General features: G+C 48.1%; 6 protein-coding genes across 6 annotated transcripts; all 6 read left to right on the plus strand.

Moving 5' to 3' along the window:
* The first annotated feature begins 54 nt into the window (after positions 1–54).
* Positions 55–2974, plus strand: EI90DRAFT_3056134 (cytochrome P450). The gene is made up of 9 exons (XM_039060209.1): positions 55–550; positions 625–810; positions 896–981; positions 1052–1560; positions 1625–1793; positions 1895–2196; positions 2295–2322; positions 2403–2560; positions 2676–2974. Exons 1-9 carry the CDS (start codon positions 258–260, stop codon positions 2718–2720), a joined length of 1776 nt encoding a protein of 591 aa, XP_038916531.1. The 5' UTR covers positions 55–257; the 3' UTR covers positions 2721–2974.
* A 617-nt stretch (positions 2975–3591) lies between these two features.
* EI90DRAFT_3056137 (uncharacterized protein) lies at positions 3592–3888 on the plus strand (the record flags this gene model as incomplete). The annotated part of the gene is made up of 1 exon (XM_039060210.1): positions 3592–3888. Exon 1 carries the CDS (start codon positions 3691–3693, stop codon positions 3886–3888), a length of 198 nt encoding a protein of 65 aa, XP_038916532.1. The 5' UTR covers positions 3592–3690.
* Positions 3889–4831: 943 nt separating this feature from the next.
* Positions 4832–7609, plus strand: EI90DRAFT_3145521 (Sodium/calcium exchanger protein-domain-containing protein; the record flags this gene model as incomplete). Its single annotated transcript, XM_039065302.1, has 10 exons — positions 4832–4963; positions 5360–5420; positions 5683–5787; positions 5854–5882; positions 6149–6221; positions 6320–6419; positions 6479–6803; positions 6888–7105; positions 7178–7346; positions 7586–7609. The coding sequence occupies 10 exons, from the start codon at positions 4832–4834 to the stop codon at positions 7607–7609; spliced, it is 1236 nt and encodes a 411-aa protein (XP_038916533.1).
* Positions 7610–9594: 1985 nt separating this feature from the next.
* On the plus strand, positions 9595–11929 carry EI90DRAFT_2919015 (uncharacterized protein; the record flags this gene model as incomplete). The annotated part of the gene is made up of 8 exons (XM_039054681.1): positions 9595–9887; positions 9971–10156; positions 10245–10330; positions 10409–10920; positions 10975–11143; positions 11224–11525; positions 11607–11634; positions 11736–11929. 8 exons carry the CDS (start codon positions 9595–9597, stop codon positions 11927–11929), a joined length of 1770 nt encoding a protein of 589 aa, XP_038916534.1.
* A 2554-nt stretch (positions 11930–14483) lies between these two features.
* On the plus strand, positions 14484–15885 carry EI90DRAFT_908856 (uncharacterized protein). The gene is made up of 5 exons (XM_039068229.1): positions 14484–14743; positions 14819–14992; positions 15043–15080; positions 15147–15228; positions 15292–15885. Exons 1-5 carry the CDS (start codon positions 14608–14610, stop codon positions 15795–15797), a joined length of 936 nt encoding a protein of 311 aa, XP_038916535.1. The 5' UTR covers positions 14484–14607; the 3' UTR covers positions 15798–15885.
* A 1439-nt stretch (positions 15886–17324) lies between these two features.
* Positions 17325–19304, plus strand: EI90DRAFT_3056160 (mitochondrial carrier domain-containing protein). The gene is made up of 12 exons (XM_039060211.1): positions 17325–17426; positions 17547–17621; positions 17715–17719; positions 17770–17849; positions 17911–17978; positions 18054–18169; positions 18265–18379; positions 18445–18469; positions 18541–18554; positions 18611–18666; positions 18732–19023; positions 19107–19304. The coding sequence occupies exons 1-12, from the start codon at positions 17402–17404 to the stop codon at positions 19127–19129; spliced, it is 894 nt and encodes a 297-aa protein (XP_038916536.1). The 5' UTR covers positions 17325–17401; the 3' UTR covers positions 19130–19304.
* The last annotated feature ends 1036 nt before the right edge of the window (positions 19305–20340 follow it).

Consider the following 20340-nt stretch of genomic DNA (forward strand, 5'->3'; position numbering starts at 1 on the left):
TCACCTCCGTTCCGCAGGGCTAAAAATATGTTATTCCAAAAGGCCCTGCATCCGGTATCAATGGCGCTTTACAGAACCCTAATCTATTTCCGCCTTGTCTGAATGGCCAGAAGTCTGTTCCAGGCGGGCGAACTAATCCTATCATTCCTCTGGCAGCCCATCTTCGAACACCTTGCAGGGGCGTTCTTAAATCTCTCCAAAACCAAGTTGCACACGCTTGGAATCTTTCCCTCATCCATCCTCATCCAACAGCAAACATGGCCACAATCTTCGAACGAAACTATCGTCTCGGCATCGTCGTAGATATCGCAAAGGCCCTTGCCCCTCCAGCTTTCGCCTCTTACGTGATAGTTCATCGCATCCTCCCTCCGTCGATTGTTGGTGGTTTCTTTTACCAAGCTTGCTGGCATTATTGGATCATCGCAGTGTTTTGGCTCCTATGGGATCAATTCGAGCAATGGAAAGGTCGTCGAGAGGCTGAGAGGATGAGCGCAGTTTACCTCCCTAGAGTCAAAGGGAAATGGCTTGGTAACCTTGACCTAGGTATAACGTATGTTTTTACTTCCCCCCACTATTTTGGTTATGGAGTGTTCCTCACGCAAACAAAAAAAAAAAAAAAAAAAGCATGTTAAATGGAATGAGGGAGGGATACATGTCTGAGAGTTTGGAACAATTCTTCGGCGATAACGAAACGATCAACTTTGGAGTGTTCTGGACGGATGTTTACGTTTCTCGGAACCCTGCCGTCGCCCAAACTGTGCTGACGCAGACGTTTGAAAACTTCCAGAAAGGCAGTGAACTTCGCTCTGCGTAAGTGTTTCCTTTATGTGTTCATATCCCCCCACTGTCCCGAATACTCCGCCTCAATACTTTTTTTTTTTTTTTATTTTACTAGGTTCTATGGAATGCTCGGACAGGGTATCTTCGCGTCTGACGGCGCTCGTGCTAAGGCTCACAGAGCAGTAATGCGGCCTTTCTTCAGTACGTGATGACTTTCTTGCTAGGGTGGGTTCCAGGTTGCTTATTATAATCATCATCATCATGAACACAGGCAAAGACCGCGTTCGTGACTTCAACACCATAGACCGTTACGTCGACAAGGCTCTCGCTCTCATGCAGGAACGAGCTACACAAGGTCTATCCATCGACGTTCAAGATTTGTTCGGACGTTTCACCATGGACGCAGCGGGCGAATTCCTCTTTGGTTCCAAGGATTTCAACACTCTCGATCAACCCCTCGCTTTTCCCGGTAAAGGTGATGTCGCAGGATGGGAAGCTTCCGCTCGAGGTCCCTATGGAGAATTGGTTCAAGCGTTCGATAGGCTTCAGGAGATCACCGCCATTCGGGGTATCAGTGGCAAGTGGTGGGCTCTGCAAGAGTTTTGGACGAATAAGACGAGGAAGCATAGCAAGATCGCCGATAGTTTCCTTCTCCCTCTCGTCATAAAGGCTTTGGAGAATAAAAAGTTGAGGGGGGATAAGAAGTGTGATATTCAGGAAGGTGACTTTATCGATCATTTGGTGGATGCGACGACCGACATTAAGGAGATTCGTGATGAGGTAAGCCCCCACGGATATTGTTTTCCGTCTTTCCTGCCCATCGTATGTTAATGTACATGCAAAGTTGTACAACGTCCTCGTAGCCTCTCAAGGCACTACGGCTGTTACGCTCGCCGCCACGCTCTACCTCCTATCCTTGCATCCTGAAGTTGTGGTCAAGGCACGCGAAGAAGTCATGACACATCTTCCCGTTGGTACTCCTACCTATGATGACATACGGAAAATGGTATATCGTGAGTGTCGATCAATTTTTTTTTTGAAAAATGGAAAGGATGACACTGATCATTTCAACTTCAACAACACCCAACACCTCCAAAAAAAAAAAAAAAAAAAGTCCGTGGCATTCTAAACGAAGCATTGCGCCTTTTCCCACCAAACCCCCTGAACGCTCGTACTTCCAAAACGGCCACCTTGATACCCGGAGATCAACGAACGGGTGGGAAACCCATCTACGTTCCAGCTGAGAAACGGGTTTGCTACATTGCCCTCGCTTTACATTCGAACAAGGACATATGGGGTGATAATGCCGATCAGTTCGTACCCGAACGTTGGGTCGATGGGGATAAGGCGGCGCAGCGTACGCCCAAGCCTCAGCTTTTTGCGTTTGGGGGTGGACCGAGGATCTGTCCTGGTCAGGTAAGGAAGCGATTCGCTCTTGTTATTCTGTTGGGGATCGAGTGTGCTAATGATGTCTTTTCTTTTTTTTTTCTCTTTTTTTTTTTTCCCCTCCTTAGGAATTCGCATATATTGAAGCCAGCCTTAGTATGTATCATCGCATCCTCCACGGTGACTCGCTTAACTTTTTTTTTTTCTTTTTTCTTCCTCCGTGTGTGCGTGCACAGTGTTGATCCGTATGTTTCAAATCTTCGACAAGTTCGCATTGCGCCAGAGGGAAGACGCCCCTCCCAGTTCGTTACCGCCCAAGTCATGGAGGGGAGCTCCAGGCCGGAAAGGTATCGAGGAGATTTGGCCAACGTTGGCTGTTGTCTTGTCTATCAAGGTGAGCCAGATTTTAAAAAAAAAAAAAAAAAAAAGATACACGCAAACGACGTTGTGATTTGTACGAACGCTTACGATTATCTTTTTTTTTTCTCTTTTTACCCCCTCCGATATAGGGAGGAGTCTGGGTCCAGATGGGTCTCGCGCAGAATGACAGTTAGATGAGTGGCTGGGTGACTGCCAAAGGCATTGTATATTTTGAACCCAACGATGATAGAGGCAAAAGCGCATTAGATATCACTAATGGCTTTGCGTTTTTTTTTTTTTCTTTTTTTAACTTCGAACCGGGTCTGTTGTTGGTCCCTTTTGCCTGGGCTACCTTGTTTCTTTCTATTGCTACAAACCGAGACCTAGAAACCTTTTTGTAGATCCTACTACCTTGCCGTTTCTTATCCAATATTTCTGTCTGCGATTTTGGGGGTAGAACCCTCATGCGGTGTATATAAAGAAGGAAAGGAGGCCTCAGATTTGCTCCTGTGCGCACTCTGTCTCTGTGCTCCAGAAGGATCGGGAGTGCGTGAGAACAGGTCGTGTGACCCGTAAAGCGAGGCAGCCAATCGAAGTACGAGTGCCAGACTCTGTACAAGAGATCTGAGGGAGGGGGGGGAGTAAGAAAAACAAATTATACAGGGCCCTATAATAGGGTCGAACCCCAAATATCGTCCAATGATTGAGACGATATTAGCTGTCAATGATGCCAATAATCACATTATTGACAGTTAATATTGACAGTCGGATGGACAGGGCCGATTGTTGCATTTCCAACAGTAACTCGCCCCAGCTTTTTAGAGAAGTACCTGCACGTGTCTGGCAGGATTTTACCCGTTGGAACGCTAAAATCCCCTTCCGTGGCTATCCGAGGTCGGGACTCACGAGCAACTCGCCGGATGCCGGACCCGGACCCGGACGGTCTGGACTCTGGAGTAACCCCTGCATTTTCAGCCACGGAACTACCGAAGTGGGTTCCTTCCGCAAATGAAAGTGCAAGCGTGGGAGGCAAAACTTCCGAATTCCGAGTGTTACGATTACCACCCCCCACCCCCTTTAGCTCGGTGACAGAAGGTCTTCTGGGGCTACAGAAGCTAAGAATTGTCTAAGCGCCACCAAGTGAGCTGAGCATGACTTGATTGAATGCACCAAGAAGGCAAGGCCATTTTTAAATATTTGCTGGACTTTCTGACCGATCACTTTTCTCCTTCGTTTGCGTGTTGCTTCTTCAACTATTTTCTTTTCTATTCCCCATCCAGTTGTCCTTTTTCCATACGGACCATGCAACGTACGAAGGTGGCATGCTCAGCTATGACTTGTAGCCGCGCTCTGACAGCCTAGTCAGCCTAATCTTATTATATGTTTATTTACCAGCAAAAAATTAATCGAATCGAGATTTTGTGTGACACTGACATGGAATCGGTTCCGCCAAGGGACTATTACATAAACTGCATGTGTGGCACGAGATAATTGCGTATCATTAAATTCGGTCATACACCGCCAGGTCACAACCACAGAGACTCAACCATATGCCGTTTTCTTATCATCGTTTGCGATTTTGTGTCCAAGGAATATTTAACGATAGCTTGAGCACATATATAGAGCCCCTCAGTGCGGAATTGTGTACGTAAGTAAGCGCGTGTCCGAGTTTGATTCAAGTGGTTCCTCCTTGCTTATTCATCCATCCCGAATGAAGAAAAGAAGGAAGCAGTGGACCCCCAAGAGGCTTCCTGAGCGCGCGCGCCTCAGGGAGTTGCAAAAACGCAGAACGAGGCTAGTTTCCATTCCGTGGGAATTGCTGCATGTCCTTCCACCGATAATGTGCACATGCGACTCCCATGCAAGCTCATGACAGCAGCTGCACAGCAATTCGCTTTGATGCCCACAGAATAACAATGCTAGCTAGCTATGTGGTTGAGAGATAAAATGATTCAGTTGCACTATCGGTACCGGTCGGCTCGGACACGGTGGGGGTGTGCCATTTGGAAGTTGGCTTGTGCTTCTGTGATTGGCGCTTGCGCCTATTTGCGCGTCTCCTCGGGGCAATTACATAGGCATCATTGGGTGCCCCGTGTTTGAGTCACGACCAAGGCGGGTTCACTCCTCACTCTTTTTCTTCGCTCTCCTTCCACAGCCTCGTCCCTCAACTCCCTGTAATTCCTCACCATGCCGACTGATGCATCAGGTCCGTAACTACAGTGATCACAGGTTTGATGACGCTAAAGTATGAACTTACAACGTCCCACAGAGTTATTTGCAAGGGAAGTCACAGGTCTGGCCAACAATGCCCCTGCCTCCGAACCTCGCAGCAGCAATAGTAGCAGCAATAGTAGTAGCGAAGAACTCGCCGTTCCCACTGTTTCCCCAATGGGCGTCGTTGAAAACACTAGGACCGGACTGGACAGTCCAAGGAGGCGTACATATCTCACTTATGGCCAAGATGGGGGAGACGCTCCCACCAGTGCAAGAGATCGCCCCCCCTCACTTCGCATGACACAGGGAGGTCCACAGCAAGTCGTGTGATGAGCTCACTTTTGGTGCTAGAGAAGAAGCTTGGGGAGGAACCTACCACGATGGACAGTTTGAAGGCAATCGTTTTCGCCTCATGTGAGCTCGCCGCTCGCTTCAGTTCAATTCTCACAATTTGATCCCGATTCGCCGCGGCGGCCCATCACTCATTTTTGATGATCTGCGTTCATCTTGCTATGTAGGGCTCAACCCTCTTCTCATCTTCATCCCCATCTCTGTACGTATCTCTCTGACTTCACCACTCCAGATTTAAGTACCTAACTGATATCGGCTTACCCCCAAGTGGGCCCTCCATTTTTCTCTGGACCACGAAAAGTCATCTAATGATACCGTCATCTTCGTCAGTACGTCTTACATTCTTGGAAGCAACCTCTGTTGCCACCACCAACATGCCTTTCTTACTTCCACGTTTTAAATGACTATTTGGGTTCGCGTTGTATCTCGCGGCTCTTGGTTTCCAAATTCCCGTCTTCGGATTGGTTGCCACTACCGCGTGTTCCGATATGCGTCAACTTCCTGGCGCAACCATTCATCTGTGGACTTGGCCTTCCGACCCCGTTTTTTTTTTCATACTCTGGTTTCCCCTTTCAATCCGCGTGCAACCAGTCGCTTACCTGGCGATACTACCTCTTGCTGAGCTCCTCTCTTTCGGGACGGAGGAACTCGCCATACGAGTTGGACAAACTCTTGCCGGTCTGTTGCATGTCACGCGTGAGCAGCTTGTTTCGACTTTTTAGATGCGTTGGTCTGACGACCGTCAACGGCACATTTGGGTAGTGCGCAATGTTGTTGAGTTGCTTGTTGGTGTAAGTTTTTATTGGTCAGACATCCTCGCCCCCTGGATCCAATATTGATTCCCACGTAGATGCCACAAATCCTTGACATCTTTTGCCGTACGATAGACAATGCAAATTACGCGTTGTCCAAAGTTCCTGTATGTTTCCTCTTCCTTTGTTGGATGTAAACTGATCGTTTGGGGATGGCTACGGCGTCGGTAGGCTCGATCTTGTCGAACCTGCTTCTGGTCCTCGGCATGTGCTTCTTCGTGGGCGGCACCCGCTTTGCCAAGTAGGGATTTATGCAGAAACCGGCGCAGCTCAATGTTTCATTATTGGTTTTAAGTGTTACTGCTATCCTTATTCCCGGTGCGTTGTCTCAAAGGTTTCTCTGTCGACTGGATGATGATATATTACTGATACCCCTGTATTTCATTTGTCCTTTTTGGTGGTTGATGAATAAATAGCCGCATTCAAGGTGACAACTACCCAGAACCTCCAAGATAGTGAGCGGCAGAGTGATGTACTTCGTACCAGTCATGGGGTTGCTATCATCCTTTTGGTTATGTCAGCAGCTCACTCCGTCACGATTCAGCCATGGAGTTCAGCTAATTGTAATATTGCAGTTACATCTCGTACTTGATTTTCCAGCTCTGGTCGCACGCGCACCTCTTCAATGAGAAGGACGTGAACAATTGTTCCCCTTCGATATTGTATCCTCCCAGTGATGGCAAGTCCCGAGCCCGATTTCCGGTGGCGAAGAATACGGGTAGTGATGGCACTGGGTTGAACTCCACAGAAGAGCAAGGAGTGCAATCGAATAGAGCAGAAGGCACCAGCACTGCCGTTCAGGATGGAAACGTGGATGCAGAAAAGGGCGTAGGGACTTCGGCTGAAGATGAGGAGACTCCACAGTTGACTGTGGTGGTCGCGTTTGGACTTTTGGTCATAGTGACTTAGTGACTTTCGTGGGTTTTTGCGTCGGACCGTTTCTTCTTTCTCCTCTCTGAGTACAACAGCTCTTCCTCTTCGCAGCTTATGGCTATCACCACTGTGTTCCTCGTTAGCTCTACCGATGGGCTAACGCAATCGGGTTACATCTCCGAGGAATGGACAGGTCTCATTCTTCTGCCATTGTTGGGGGATACCAGGGAACTCATTACTGCTGTGTCCGGTTCTGTGAGGGATAGGTTAGATGTTTCGATGGGTGTGGCCGTTGGATCCTCAATGCAGATTGCCCTCCTCGTCATTCCGTGCGCCGAGTGGTTCTACCCCCTTGATGGGAGGTATGGTTGGCATGCTAACTGAGTTACCTTTTCCGCTAGATTTCTCGTCGTTCTCGCGTGGATCATAGAGAAAACTCTCACATTCCTCTTTGATCCCTTTGAGAGCATCGTTCTTTTCCTAGCTGTTCTCACTGTTGCGTTTGCCATAAGTGACGGCAGGAGTAATTGGTTGGAGGGCCTGATATTACTAAGTTTATATGTTATACTGGTGTGTATTCTCCCTTTGCCTGGTGTGTAGCTGGATTGATCGGTGAATTGTGTGTTTAGGCCGTTACATTTTGGTGGTCTCCTGCATCGTGAGTCAGGCTTGCATCTCATTCTGGTTGATCCATGCTTACATGCATTTTTTGACCTTCCGTTACAGGATGATCTCAAATTGCTAGTATTCCGATGATGTTTTCCATCTCGTTTTCCCACTTATTATCAATGCAGTCATTCATGTGCCAGTGGTTTTCGCCCTTCATTGGTTAATTTGCACGCTTATAACTTAGATCGACTTTATAATAATACATGTATGTTCACGAACTATCTCTCTAGTTGGTCTTGAAACAATTTCCCTCATTTTCGAGACATTTTCCACGGTGCTATTGTCCGTTCCACTATGCGGTGTTATTAGGTTTAGTGCGCTGGACCACGGGTCAGTTAAAATTTAAAATCATCAGTTCACCTTGGTCGTTTGTAGGAGCTGGCTAACGGCGTGTCCACACTCCCTCCTCACAGGAGTTAGCACGTATAACGAAGCAAACGTCAGTGTGTGTCGCAGCTAGCTTCTTGTTCAGAATCCTCTTTTTTCTGAATGTTTCCACTTAATGCCCAGTGTTAATCCGAAAAAAAGTTCTTTGTTGATTAAGGGAGGGGTGTTGGGATCTTGCGCGTAGTTGATGAATTGGTACTGCCATGATGACGATTACAAACCGTAAACCGCAAACCGTCCTGGCGTGAGCCGAATGCGGCTCTGTTGCATGAAGAGCTCCCGCCCGAAAGTCCGACTGGTCCTTAGACACCCGTCATCCTTCCACAATTGACAACTGCATTCAAACTCCGCCCTCAAGGCAGTTCAACTGGATTCACTTGCTGCGGCAAGGGCCCAGTCCTTGTCCAAACTGGGTGGAACCGATCGACATTCACGTTGCCCGACGTAGTCGTGGTGATGCTATCTACTGAGCTTGAACCTAATTCTATTAGCTGGACAATGGACGACTGCAAGTTCCGAAGTTCTGACACTGACGCACGTCAAGATAAGGGTCGTTAGGAGCAAATTTGCGAGGGCGTCCGTCATGGCGGACAGTAACCCTGCATTTTTGGGCCACGGAACCACCGAAGTGGGTCCTTCCGCAAATGAAAGTGCAAGCGTGGGAGGGAAGACTTCCGGATTCCAAGTGTGCCCGTGAGAAGCAAGCTGAATTGAGAAACTGCCAACAGTGACAATCCCTTCAGCTAGGTGACAGAAGGCGTGGCTACAGAACCAGCTAAGAGTCGTCTAAAGTAAGCGCTGAGCATTGCTTGATTGAATGCACCAAGAAGGCAGGACATTTTATATAAATATTTGCTGATCAATCACTTCTCTCCTTCGTTTGCGTGTTGCTTCTAATCTGTCTGTTTTCTTTTCTATTCCCCACCCAGTTGTCCTTTTTCCGTACGGATCAACGTACGAAGGTGGCATGCTCAGCTATGGCGCTCTGACAGAGTCAGCCCAACTTGTTGTATGTGTTCGTCAAGTTCTGCCCATTCGCTATTTATCGGCAAAAATCGAATTGAGATTTTGACATTATTTGCAACATCCGCCAAACTAAGTGCAGGGTCTATTAAACTACACGTGGGTAAGAGAGACAATTGCGTACCATTAAATTCGGTCATATACTTCCGCCAGGACAACAACCGTAGAGACTCAACCGTAATTGTGCAGGAAATGCACGGACACCGTTGACAACTTACTGGGACTTGTAATCAAACCTCAGCGTTTCTGTCCATGTCAATTGAAGCTGTTGCAAGTCGCAGCTGATTTCGGCTACACTGCCACCTTTTGACTATTCAACAAGAACTAGTCACCTGCAGCTGTCTCGCGGGGACCTGCTTCCTATGCCACAATCGCAGGGTCCATGAATCTCGTCCTGCGGTTAGGAAATTATGGACCCATACCTTGCTCACTAAAAACTTGCAGGTGAAGGTAGCCTTGGCATTTCAGTGGCATCTCAAGGACCCTTACGGAAACCTTCTCGATCCAATCAGTTTCCAAATGCGCGAAAAGTGGAATTATTGAAACTTTCGGAAGGGAGGGGGTACCTGTTGCCGGGAGTATTAGTCCTATCAATTTTCCAATCATCAGGGTCCTTGCGCTTCCGCTGTAACTTTAGAAGCTTCGGGTTTTCTCTTAAACTCTGCAAGCAAGGCCAATACGTGTTGGATTTCTCCCCTTGACTCTTGATTGATCCATACCCCAGCTGTGGCTCATACCAATGCCGTCTGGGTTCAAACTAAACTATCGTCTGGACCTCGCCATTGAATGCGTGAAGCTCTTTGGACCACCGAATCTCGTATCCTTCGCCATACTTTACTACCTCGTTCCTGCGAAGCTTCTCGGTGGTTACTTCACTCGAGGTCTTTGGCAGTACTTCCTGGTCCTGGTATACTTGTGGACATGGGATAAATATGGGCAGTGGAAAGGCCGACGAGAGGCCAAGAAGCTGGGGGCGGTTTTCATTCCTAGAGTCAAAGGTAAATGGCCTGGCAACCTTGATCTCGGCAAACGGTATGTGTCACGCACGACATTCGAACTGTAAGTATGGAGAATTGATTTCCTTCTTTTCCTTCCATCACGCATGGGATCTTAAGCATGTTGGATCAAATCGGGGAAAGCTACTTTACTGAGGCCATGGAGCAGTTTTTCGGAGATAATGACACGATCAATTTTGGAGCGTTGTGGACAGATGTCTATGTCACTCGGAGTCATACCGTCACCCAAGCCGTGTTGGCGCAAACCTTCGAAACCTTCCATAAGGGATATGAACTTCGCTCTTTGTGAGATTCCTTTCCTTTCATCCCTCTGCACGTTTCTTCGACCATTACATTTCACAAAAATTCACTTTTTTTTATTTGGTCTCGATAGGCTTCATGGATTGCTCGGAGAGGGTATTTTCGCAAGTGATGGTGCTGAGGCTAAAACTCATAGAGCAGTGATGCGACCTTTTTTTGGTAAGTGAACGACGTCATCGCTTGGGTATTTCCAGAACTGCTCTTTGACTCTCCCCCCCGCCTTTAAATTTTATGCAGGCAAAGAGCGCGTCCGGGACCTTAACCTCCTAGATCACTACGTCGAAAAGAGCGTAGCCCTCATTCACGAGCGAGCTCAACAAGGTCTATCCATTGACGTTCAGGATTTATTCCGACGTTTCACCATGGACGCGGCTGGCGAATTCCTGTTTGGTTCCAAGGATTTCAACACTCTGGACCGACCACTCCCAGTTCCAAGCAGCGTTGGGCTCAAGGCCAATGCGACCGAACTCGATCAGGGCCCTTACGGAGAACTGGTCCTCGCGTTCGATAAGCTTCAGGAGATCATCGCGATTCGGAGTATCAGTGGGAGGTGGTGGGCGATTCGGGAGTTTTGGAAAGATGAGACGGTAGGGTATAACAAGGTTGTGGACCGGTTCGTTTTGCCGCTTGTTCACAAGGCGTTGAATAATAAGAAGTTGAGGGGGGGTAAGAAGTGTGACGTTCAGGATGGGAACTTTGTGGATCATTTGGCGGATGCGGTGAGCGATGTTAAAGTGATCCGTGATGGGGTGAGTTTTTTTCTTTCTTTTTGTCAAAATGCTAAAGTGTCATGTTTTGCGCAGTTGTTCAATCTCCTCATAGCGGCTCGAGATACTACAGCTTCTATGTTGACATTTACCGTCTACCTACTCTCCTTGCATCCTGAAATACTCGCCAAGTTGCGCAAGGAAGTCGTATCGATCGTTCCAAGCGGACCCCCCACTTTTGACGACATGCGGAAAATGCCACTTTGTGAGTTTCTTGTTGTGTTTCCGTCCTCCCTTCTGATTGATTGATCGATTTTTTTTTTTGCCCACATTACGATTTCTAAGTGCGTGCCGTTCTCAACGAATCGTTGCGCCTCTTCCCTCCAGCTCCCATGAACGCTCGAAGTTCCAAATCGGCCTGCCTCGTACCCGGCGATAAGCAATCGGGTGGGAAGCCGTACTACATTCCAGGAAGTGAAAAACGGGTTTGCTACCTTACGTTCCCTTTGCATCGAAAGAAGGACGTGTGGGGTGAGGATGCGGAAGAGTTCGTTCCTGATCGTTGGATCGATAAGGATGAGACGCAGCGGGTGCAGAGACCTCATATTTATCCGTTTGGCGCTGGACCGAGGATCTGTCCTGGTCAGGTAAGAAATACATGATTTACGATATCAAAAAAACACTGTCATCTGTGGACTTGAGCTGACGACTATCCCGAACATTTTCAGGAGTTCGCATACATCGAATCAAGCATCAGTACGTATCATTGCTTCCTTCATTGGTGTCTTTCTCTCTTTTGTGTTTTGGCGAATCACTCATTGAATTCTCCTCTCTCTCTCTCTCTCGTCTGTATACAGTGATGATCCGTATTCTTCAAGTTTTCGATACGTTCACACTACGCCAGAAGGAAGATGCTCCTCCTGGTTCATTACCACCAAAGTCCTGGGAGGGTGCTCCAGGTAGAAAAGGCATCGAGCAGATTTGGCCAACGCTGGCTGTTGTCTTATACATCAAGGTGGGTTCAAGATTATATATATATACGCGCGAATAAACTCGCTGCGGCTCCACATTTTGCACTGCATGGAAGCAAGTACTGACGAGTTGGATTTCTGCTTCTTTTTTTTGTGTGTTAGGGAGGATGCTGGGTTCAGATGGGTCTTGCGCAGAACTGAAGATGAATTGCCACCCCCGGAACGATGCCCTCCACTAGGGCGTTATCTTGACTCAAGGGACTGAAATAGAGAGGCAAATGCATCAACATTGCCTCCGAGCGGGCATGTTTTTAACTTAAAATGATCAATGCCTTTCCCTTAGATAGAACCCTCCTCTTCCTTGTCTTATCGCTTACTTAGAAAGCCTCTGCTGTACATCTACTTACCGTTCTGAGGCAATCCACTCTATTTGCAATTGGCATCTACGTGATTGGCCCAATTGAAGGGCTTCCGCACTCTGGAACTGCTAAGAATGAGGCGTTCTCTAATTTGTCTGCTGGGTGATCTCAGGGACGCCGGACGTGATACGGTAGCGGTAGCGGAATCCTCCGTTGGCGAAACTGTCACCCAGAGGTTGTTATATGGATGGGAGTTCGAGTGCGGCCGGACATTTCACATTCCTTGCAGTAGTTCGTTGGCTCTTTACTCTCTCCTATATCCATTCCCTTGGCCATACCACTTCGGACCATCTCTAGGATTGAATCTGTCCAAGGTGGGCATGCCATTCATCAACAGAAGCCGTCGTGGTAGTGATTCACGCGAGGTTTCGCATTTTCATTGTCGAGCCTTTGAATGTTGAGGTTGGATCGACTTAACCGCGTCGTTGGTGATATCAGTGGCAGACATCAGGGCTCAGAAATAATAACTAATCGCAGTAATACTCAGGTTCACGTTGAGCGAACTGAGGGAGGCAGCAAGTAGCGAAAAGGCCAAGTATTTTATAGATAAGTGTTGAGGACCTAGCCTGTAGTACGCTAGGCCAAAGAGTAATCCAAGCGCCAAAGGCGCGGTGTTTAAACAAAGAAGAAAAGTTAAGTTTGGACCACGCCACCTTATCCAAAGGCCACTGCGCCCTAAGTAGCCGTTGGATTCCAACAAGATGCGTATTCCAGCTGAGCAGCAATCTAGCTTGTATACGTAAGGCCGTATCAGGCTATGCATTCTCGAGTCCTCGCCTCGGTTCGGCGGAGGCCATCATAGACGCCGCGTCAGGAAGTGCTCCTCTCAGGTGCTTTCAAGTGCCCTGGCACTCGGGAGCGCTCGGGAACACCCTAGAGCAGGGAACTTTTGCTCCTGAACCTGCCGGGTCCTAGTGGCCGGCGGCACCAACTTCGATGTCTTTGCCAGTGTTGAGCCCGGGCAGCGTCATGTTTCTGCCTGTGGTTAACAAAAGAAAGCGAAGAAGCGTACAGCCAACGAATGAGGGCTGATCGGCGCCGAGGAATTACGAGAGGAAGGTCATGCCGTCCCCAAGGTGCTCAAAAATATTCGAAGACCAAAGAGGCACTGCACGCAGGCCTTAGGACGAAAAACGACCCCCACAGGGTGTTATGAGTTACCATGGGGGAATTAGTCTCAGCGCCACCCGAGCGTCCACTCGTTCTACAGGGCTTAAGCGTCGACAGGAGGGGGGAAACAACGATGATCATGTTCCAGATTAGCTTGTAAAGCTAACACTGGTCAAAGGCCAATAAGTGAAGAACGGAAGCAACGAGATTCGAACGCGGTGACACGGTGACAGATGATAGCGTCATGTCATGAACGTCGTCAGTTTTAAAATATCTAAATACGCTATGGCGCGTCAGACTGCACCAATGAATACATTCAGAATAATTCTTAGTCTTAGAAATGATAAAGAAATCCTCACCTCAGACTCGCACAAGAGATCTGAGCTAGGGAGAGGGAGTAAAGAAAAATCCTCTCTCTTTATCCACAGAGAATGAGGGTCGGACCCCCAAATATCTGCGACGATATTGGAACTATCTCAGGCATTCATTGCTGTCAATAATGCTAATAATTACATTATTGACGGTCGGATGACGGCGCCGATTTTGCATTTCCAACAGTCAGGCCCACGTGGTTCAAACCAATGTGCCGGGGCATCCAATATCTAGGGACTCTGACAAGGAATGGCTCGCTCATTGCACGTACCGGTACGAGCGAGTCTACACGTATCAGGCAATGGCTCAGATCCTGGCGCGGTGGAATCGAAATTTCTTCGCCGCCAGTTATTGTAGTTTCATCTGTTCCAATGGAAGCTGGTCACCTACCCAGTGGTTCGATGCATGATATTTGCGGCGTAGTCCTACTAATGGGGCTGGGGTATGGACTAATCTCATTCATGAGAGTTTTCCAGAATCATGCGCGCCTGCAATCGCAAGCGGGGCTTGCGCGTGTGAAAAAAGAACCCTTCGTGTGCAACAACATGCGAGCACAACGCGTACAGTGTACAGGGGATATGAGTACGACAGACCGCGCGAGACAATGACTGAGGTGCGCGCTGGTCATATGGGCCTTCCTGAATCTGGACGGTCCTCCCATAGTGTATGGAAGCCTGCTATAAACACACAGATTATAATCTCTCGTTCTCTTCAACCCTTCAGGCTTGACCCTTCTTTGACTGCACACGCGTACGAACCCTTCTCAAACCTCGTTCGTCTTGTAATACCCACTACGACTCTAGAGCCTTCTCCTGTGTTGCAGCTGTCTTGGACACAATATCACCCGCTTCAGATTGATGGGCGGACTCGGAGATCATTGCGACACAACCATCATAGCGTGGTTTCCCGCACTCGACGTCTATAGTGCCAGAAGCAATCCCATGATCTGGGCTAATTATGTTACGGTTGTGGTGCCAGTCTGTTGCGGCATTAGTGAGTAGATTGACCAATACGAAGTCCTGGAAGCTCTTGAAGGGTTGATGAAACATCTGTCACGGCTCTTAAAAGGTGGCCTGTTGAGGCTTGCTTTTGTGTGGGGACTGATCGCAAATACTGTCCGTCTCACTCGAGTCCTTGCGAATGTGGCCTCTCCAAGTTATCCTCTTATTGGCTTTGACGAGAGACGTGGATGTTTCCGGTTGGTGATGTATGTCTATTGCCTCTCCGCTTACGCTGGTCTCTGTGAGTTGCTCCCTGGTCTGAATTTACTGCTGCGTACTGAGAATCATAAGGGAAATTTTTATTACGCAATATCATTAGCTCACTATCGGTGAGTACATCTGTCCCATGACTTGAATTGCTATCTTCACATCCTTCGTGGAATCTTAATTCTCAGGTCGTTTTATACTCTGGCTGGGTGTCAACCTGGCTTATACACGCTCTTCTCGTCAACCTTTTCATCTCCGTGGTCTATCTTGGTACGCCTCCTCTTTCCAGAGGCCACTTGGTGCAAATATTTGGGCTCTGAACATGCGTACTAGGCATTGCGATGCGCCGGCTGGCGCGACATCGTGTCAAATGTCCCATGCTGCTCACTGGTTCACCCTCTGTGTTCGCCACCTCCGACTCATGCTCATGGCTCTCAGAGGTCGCTAGTGGTCTCAGGATCAGGGTGAAGTCATGCGTCCTCTTCAGCTGTTTTAAGCTTCGCCCTATAAAACCCTGGGTTGGCTGGTTTCACGATCACTGCCGTTTCAGTGCGATATGGGAGCTCCCAAACGCGATCGTGTCTCCGGAGTCAGGGATGATTTACACTATAACATTCACTATTTCCATTTCCCCAGCTTTCCGACCCCTCCCTGAGTTCGGTGAAGACTCTCTTGTCTATCACAAAAATTTTTGGGCCTGGATCAAGACCCACTGTGTTCCCCAAATGGACTCTTCCATCACAGTCGTGAGACGTAGAAACAGGACTCCACCAAGCCCTGCCAGGCCCATTGCTTTTCGAGATGCGAATGCTGAAGGCCTTGTAGCCGAGATTGTATAGGAGGTCGGGGACCTGTCAGTATTCACGGGATGCTTACTTTCAAACCGAACTCAACTGTCCGCATCGCACTCGTAATGATTTTTTGCTTAATCCACTCTCTGAACTCATCAGATAAGTCGTTACTCAGCCCTGTCCCCTTGATACAACTGTGCTTCAACGAGAGTTACTGAGTTACTGTGCTCTATACACTTCATTTATATATAGCGGTTAGTTCCTATTATACACCCACTAGGGTCATTAACCCCCAGGGCTTAACAGCACCACATGCTGGTCCAAACAACACCTGTCACTTCTGCTATCGGTGTCAACTTGTTGTCTTCTCGTGTCGCGAAGCAGCACTTGCCGTCAGCCACATATCCTTTGACGATTTTTTTTTTCTTTTCGTTTTCTTCCCTGTGATTGGAAGGCGAAAGTATTGAGAGTGCTTCTCGGGACCCATGTGATGGCCGTATACCCATGGGTACGCAGCTCTGCTCACTCGACTGAACCAGGCTTCTGCCGCTTCTAACGGCAGGGGGATGGCGGTGCACATGGTTGTGGCAGAGAATCATCTTCTCCGAAAACCAAAATTATTATAAGAGGCGACCGCTTAGGAGGGAAAGAGGGCATTCGTGTCTTCATTTCCATTGCCTGCCGCGTCTCAACTTGTTATGACCTTACTTGAAGAAAAAGTTTCAATAGGGCCTTGTGGTTACTCGGGCGCCAACGGATGGCTCGGGACGAAGGCAACCGATTATGCGCTGCGTGGGGGTTACCGGCGAGCGTATTATGTGCATCTTCTGTTTACCCTGTTCTTTGTGAGTTGCGCCACTTAAGATCTGGAGGTGTGCACTAAATGAATTGTGTATGGGGACCTTCAGTTGAGGACTTCTGCTGCCGAGTGGACACCCTATTCCAGGTGGGTTAGACTCGTCAATTGACGGCAGGCATTGCGATATACCGGTTGATGCAGCGGATTCCGGACTCACTACCTGCCGAATACTTCCAACCTTTGGGACTTGGCGTAACGGGGATTATCGTCGATTTCGGTGTCAACTCTGATAGCCTCACCAACCAATTTATCTAACATCTTCCCCGTCAAGCCTCGGTTTAACTGGGAGCATGTTCGCCGTTTCAGTGTAATTTCGCATTACAGCAGCGCCATCATCTCCCAAGATGCCTATCATACACTGGAAGCCCGGTACCGATACACTTCAAAGCTCAAACCACCGCGGAAATCTGTTTGCCGCCTGCATTGATATCAACGCCCCCGAGCCCCATTTCCTTACGCCCTGATCATCCCGTTTCCTTGACTCCATCACAACCACCAGACTTCAATACAGTAGCGGCCGCTGACGGTTGCTCCATTTCCTTTCGTTTCCAGTGGTGCAATGCCCCTTAGAGGAAGTAATGCTTTACTGTTTTTTTTTTCTTCGGGCCCTGCTTTGTCTTTACATACAATGAGCGGACATGTATGTACTCGCGCTTACGGGAAATTGGAAGGGCTCGGCTACTTGAGAAATCGGATTCTTCATGTCACGTGTGGCCATCAAATTTGGCAAACACGATTCTGCCTTCGATCTTGTATTATCTCTTTGAGCCCGTAAAAGAAGCAGGCGAGAATCATGTCAGTCTCAAAAGACGTCAAACGTATGTTACTGGGGAAACACTTTTTTTTGGAGGAGTTTCACTGCTGATCATAGACCACGATGCTCGGTCGAACTCGATCTGCCACACTGGCGCCATGAATTTGTTTTGCCACATGCACAGCGCTCCCCTTTGTGTACCAGTTCATCGCTGGCGCAATAGCAGGGGTATCGGAGATATGCACATTCTACCCGCTTGGTTAGTAGTCGGTGATTCCCCCCAATGCTTGGATCTGTTTTTGAAGTTCTTTGCCCCCTTGCCCCTTGCGCCCCGTGGGCCCCGTCCCCACAGACGTTGTATGTCCTGAGTACATATTACAATCAATCAATTTATTTTATTTGCGCAGGTGAAAACACGCATGCAACTTGAACGTGGACAGTCGCCATCTTTGGTGAAGAGCTTTCAGAACATCGTACGGCAAGAAGGGTACGAGGACCTACTTCTAATCAACAGTCTTCATTGAACGCAACCACTTTTATGCATTCAGTTTTGCCCGTCTGTATAAAGGCCTCGTCCCTCCATTGCTGCTCGAAGCGCCAAAGCGCGCGACTAAATGTAGGGGAAAAAATGAATGATTTCTTTTAAAGAATGAATTAACTGATGTTTTGGGTTCATCTCCACTCATGTTAGTTGCCGCAAATGACTTCTGGGGGAAGACCTTTAAGCAGATGACAGGGTCGAAAGAGATGACTCAATCGCTTTCTATCCTGACAGGCTGTTCGGCTGGTGCAACTGAGAGTTTCGTAGTACGTGCCGTGACGGACGGGGGGCCCCGTGTCCCCCCTCCCCCCCTCTTTGTGATTTTTTTTTTCCTTGACTGACGCCTTTTTTTTCGTGATAGGTTGTGCCATTTGAGCTTGTCAAAATTCGATTACAAGATAAAGCAACAACCTTCAAGGGCCCAAGAGAGGTCATTAAGCACATCGTCAGACATGAGGGTATACTCGGCCTTTACAGTGAGTTGGGAGGAGGAATACTACTTTCTTTCTTCCCCTTTTTACAATTTCGTCTCCCACCTCAGATGGAATGGAGTCAACGTTTTGGCGGTGAGTGTTAAGTTAAGAGACATCTCGATTCCTAACAGCTTACAGTAAAATGTGTGATGGTACTGTCATAGACACTTATGGTGGAGTAAGTCATTTGATGATGATTTACAGCTTTTCGAGAATTTATATGTTTCGTACCAGATGGTGGCTACTTTGGGACGATATTCCAGGTCAAGGCTATGCTTCCCAAGGCTGATGTAAGTCCTACATAACCCCACTCCATTCTTTCTTTGCTTAAAAAAAAAGAATTTGTTGAAAACAGACACCAAAATCTCAACTACTCAACAACTTCATTTCGGGAACGATCGGAGGCTTTGTCGGCACGGCGATCAACACTCCGTTTGATGTAGTCAAGTCGCGCATTCAAGGTACCCAGCGACTGCCTGGCGTCGTCCCCAAGTATAACTGGTCGTACCCTGCTTTGGCACTTATCGCTCGCGAAGAAGGGGTCAGAGCGTTGTACAAGGGTTTTGTGCCCAAGGTTCTACGGCTGGCCCCTGGCGGTGGTGTTCTGCTACTCGTGGTTGAATTCACGTTGGGATTGTTTAGAAAAGGTAAATAAGAAAATGGCTGCCCCCTCCCCCCCTCTGCTTGTCTCTTTTGTATTCTGACTTTGGGCCCGTGCTCTTTCCAACAGCTCTTGGTCCACCTTACATATAGGCGGCGGAGGTGCCTCTAGAGGAATGTGCGATCGTTATAGTTCATGGTTAGGAAGGACTCTGGCATACATATGTGTGTAGGATCAATCGCTCCCCACACTGTCCATAACGCTAGAAATACGCTATATCATATGACCTTCTCAGTCCATTTTTGGCAGCAATACTTTGACCAAAAAAAAATGCGTCGATCTATAAAGGTCCTCAGTCGAGTAACTGCTCATCTTGTTTTTCGCCGACAATGATCCCCGGCATAAGAGTGAGGATCCTTGAAGTGGACTCGAGAGCTGGGAGCACGTTTGCGTTGTGCGGAAGTACTGAAACTTCGTTCAATCTCGGATCCTCCCGCCCGCCCCAGGAAGAGAACCCTGTCGATCGACAGTCTCGTCCCTGCGGCATTTTGTAGAGTTTCCCCAGATATTGCCTCACATGGACGGTTGCATAATAGAACGTTGAATGGTACTCAATCACTAGTGAATGCGCGCCCGGATGAGTGGAAAAAAAAAGCCGTAAAAGCTTCTCCACCCGTACGTACTGATCTAGATCCCTCCTTGGTGCCCGTGGGTCTCCCGCGCGTGCAAAGAGGGCCATGGCGGCAGCCCTACAGGCTCGAGTCTCAGCTATATATATACGATTCGCAAGATATTAGGAGAATTGTAAGCGTCTCTAGAACCGCATAAAAGCTGTGACACTTTGTAGATGGTAGGAGCAGAGATCTTTGTGTGTAATATCGAGTTCGACCCTTGGTTCAGCGACTTTCTGATTGTTTTTAAGATGTCTTTGTGAGTCTCGAGCTCAACCACCTGAACTCCAATCGCCGGGCCTCTTAAGATCCCTCACAAAGAATGCAGTGACACAGCGAAGCTAGTGCATGCCGGAAGTAGTCCCAGCTGGTTCCCCAACATTCAGAATGTCGATGGAGAATGTTAAATAGCTTCGATCTGAACCTAATTCTTCTGATCGGCAACACAGCCTCTTAGCTAGCTAGCCAAATGAGAGTCGAAGGATGGAAACCCGAGAAAGGGATTATTGATTTCAGTTAGCTAGGAGTCAATCATGGATTATTGCACACATATGCGGGTTGTATTATATATCGTTTACCGTAATAAAATACTGAACGCACGTTGAAAGACTGATCTAGTCAGTTTATGAGATGGTCCGAACCGCCACATCTCATGCGCAATATTCCTAGGCTTGTGAGTAGTCTCAGTCCTG

Source organism: Cantharellus anzutake (genome assembly GCF_015039405.1).
Source record: "Cantharellus anzutake strain C23 chromosome Unknown EI90scaffold_21, whole genome shotgun sequence".
NCBI classification, from domain to species: Eukaryota; Fungi; Basidiomycota; class Agaricomycetes; order Cantharellales; family Hydnaceae; genus Cantharellus; species Cantharellus anzutake.

What these genes read in the sequence shown, in the direction of transcription:
- EI90DRAFT_3056160 (XM_039060211.1), top strand. Translation starts at nt 17,402, where the DNA reads ATGTCAGTCTCAAAAGACGTCAAAC. An exon ending in GTGCAACTGAGAGTTTCGTA is followed by an intron (nt 18,170 to 18,264) that starts GTACGTGCCGTG and finishes TTTTCGTGATAG; the next exon opens with GTTGTGCCATTTGAGCTTGT. An exon ending in GGGTATACTCGGCCTTTACA is followed by an intron (nt 18,380 to 18,444) that starts GTGAGTTGGGAG and finishes CTCCCACCTCAG; the next exon opens with ATGGAATGGAGTCAACGTTT.
- EI90DRAFT_908856 (XM_039068229.1), top strand. Translation starts at nt 14,608, where the DNA reads ATGGGCGGACTCGGAGATCATTGCGACACAACCATCATAGCGTGGTTT. An exon ending in GCCAGTCTGTTGCGGCATTA is followed by an intron (nt 14,744 to 14,818) that starts GTGAGTAGATTG and finishes GGCTCTTAAAAG; the next exon opens with GTGGCCTGTTGAGGCTTGCT. An exon ending in CATCTCCGTGGTCTATCTTG is followed by an intron (nt 15,229 to 15,291) that starts GTACGCCTCCTC and finishes CATGCGTACTAG; the next exon opens with GCATTGCGATGCGCCGGCTG.
- EI90DRAFT_3056134 (XM_039060209.1), top strand. Translation starts at nt 258, where the DNA reads ATGGCCACAATCTTCGAACGAAACTATCGTCTCGGCATCGTCGTAGAT. An exon ending in GGCAGTGAACTTCGCTCTGC is followed by an intron (nt 811 to 895) that starts GTAAGTGTTTCC and finishes TTATTTTACTAG; the next exon opens with GTTCTATGGAATGCTCGGAC. An exon ending in TTAAGGAGATTCGTGATGAG is followed by an intron (nt 1,561 to 1,624) that starts GTAAGCCCCCAC and finishes GTACATGCAAAG; the next exon opens with TTGTACAACGTCCTCGTAGC.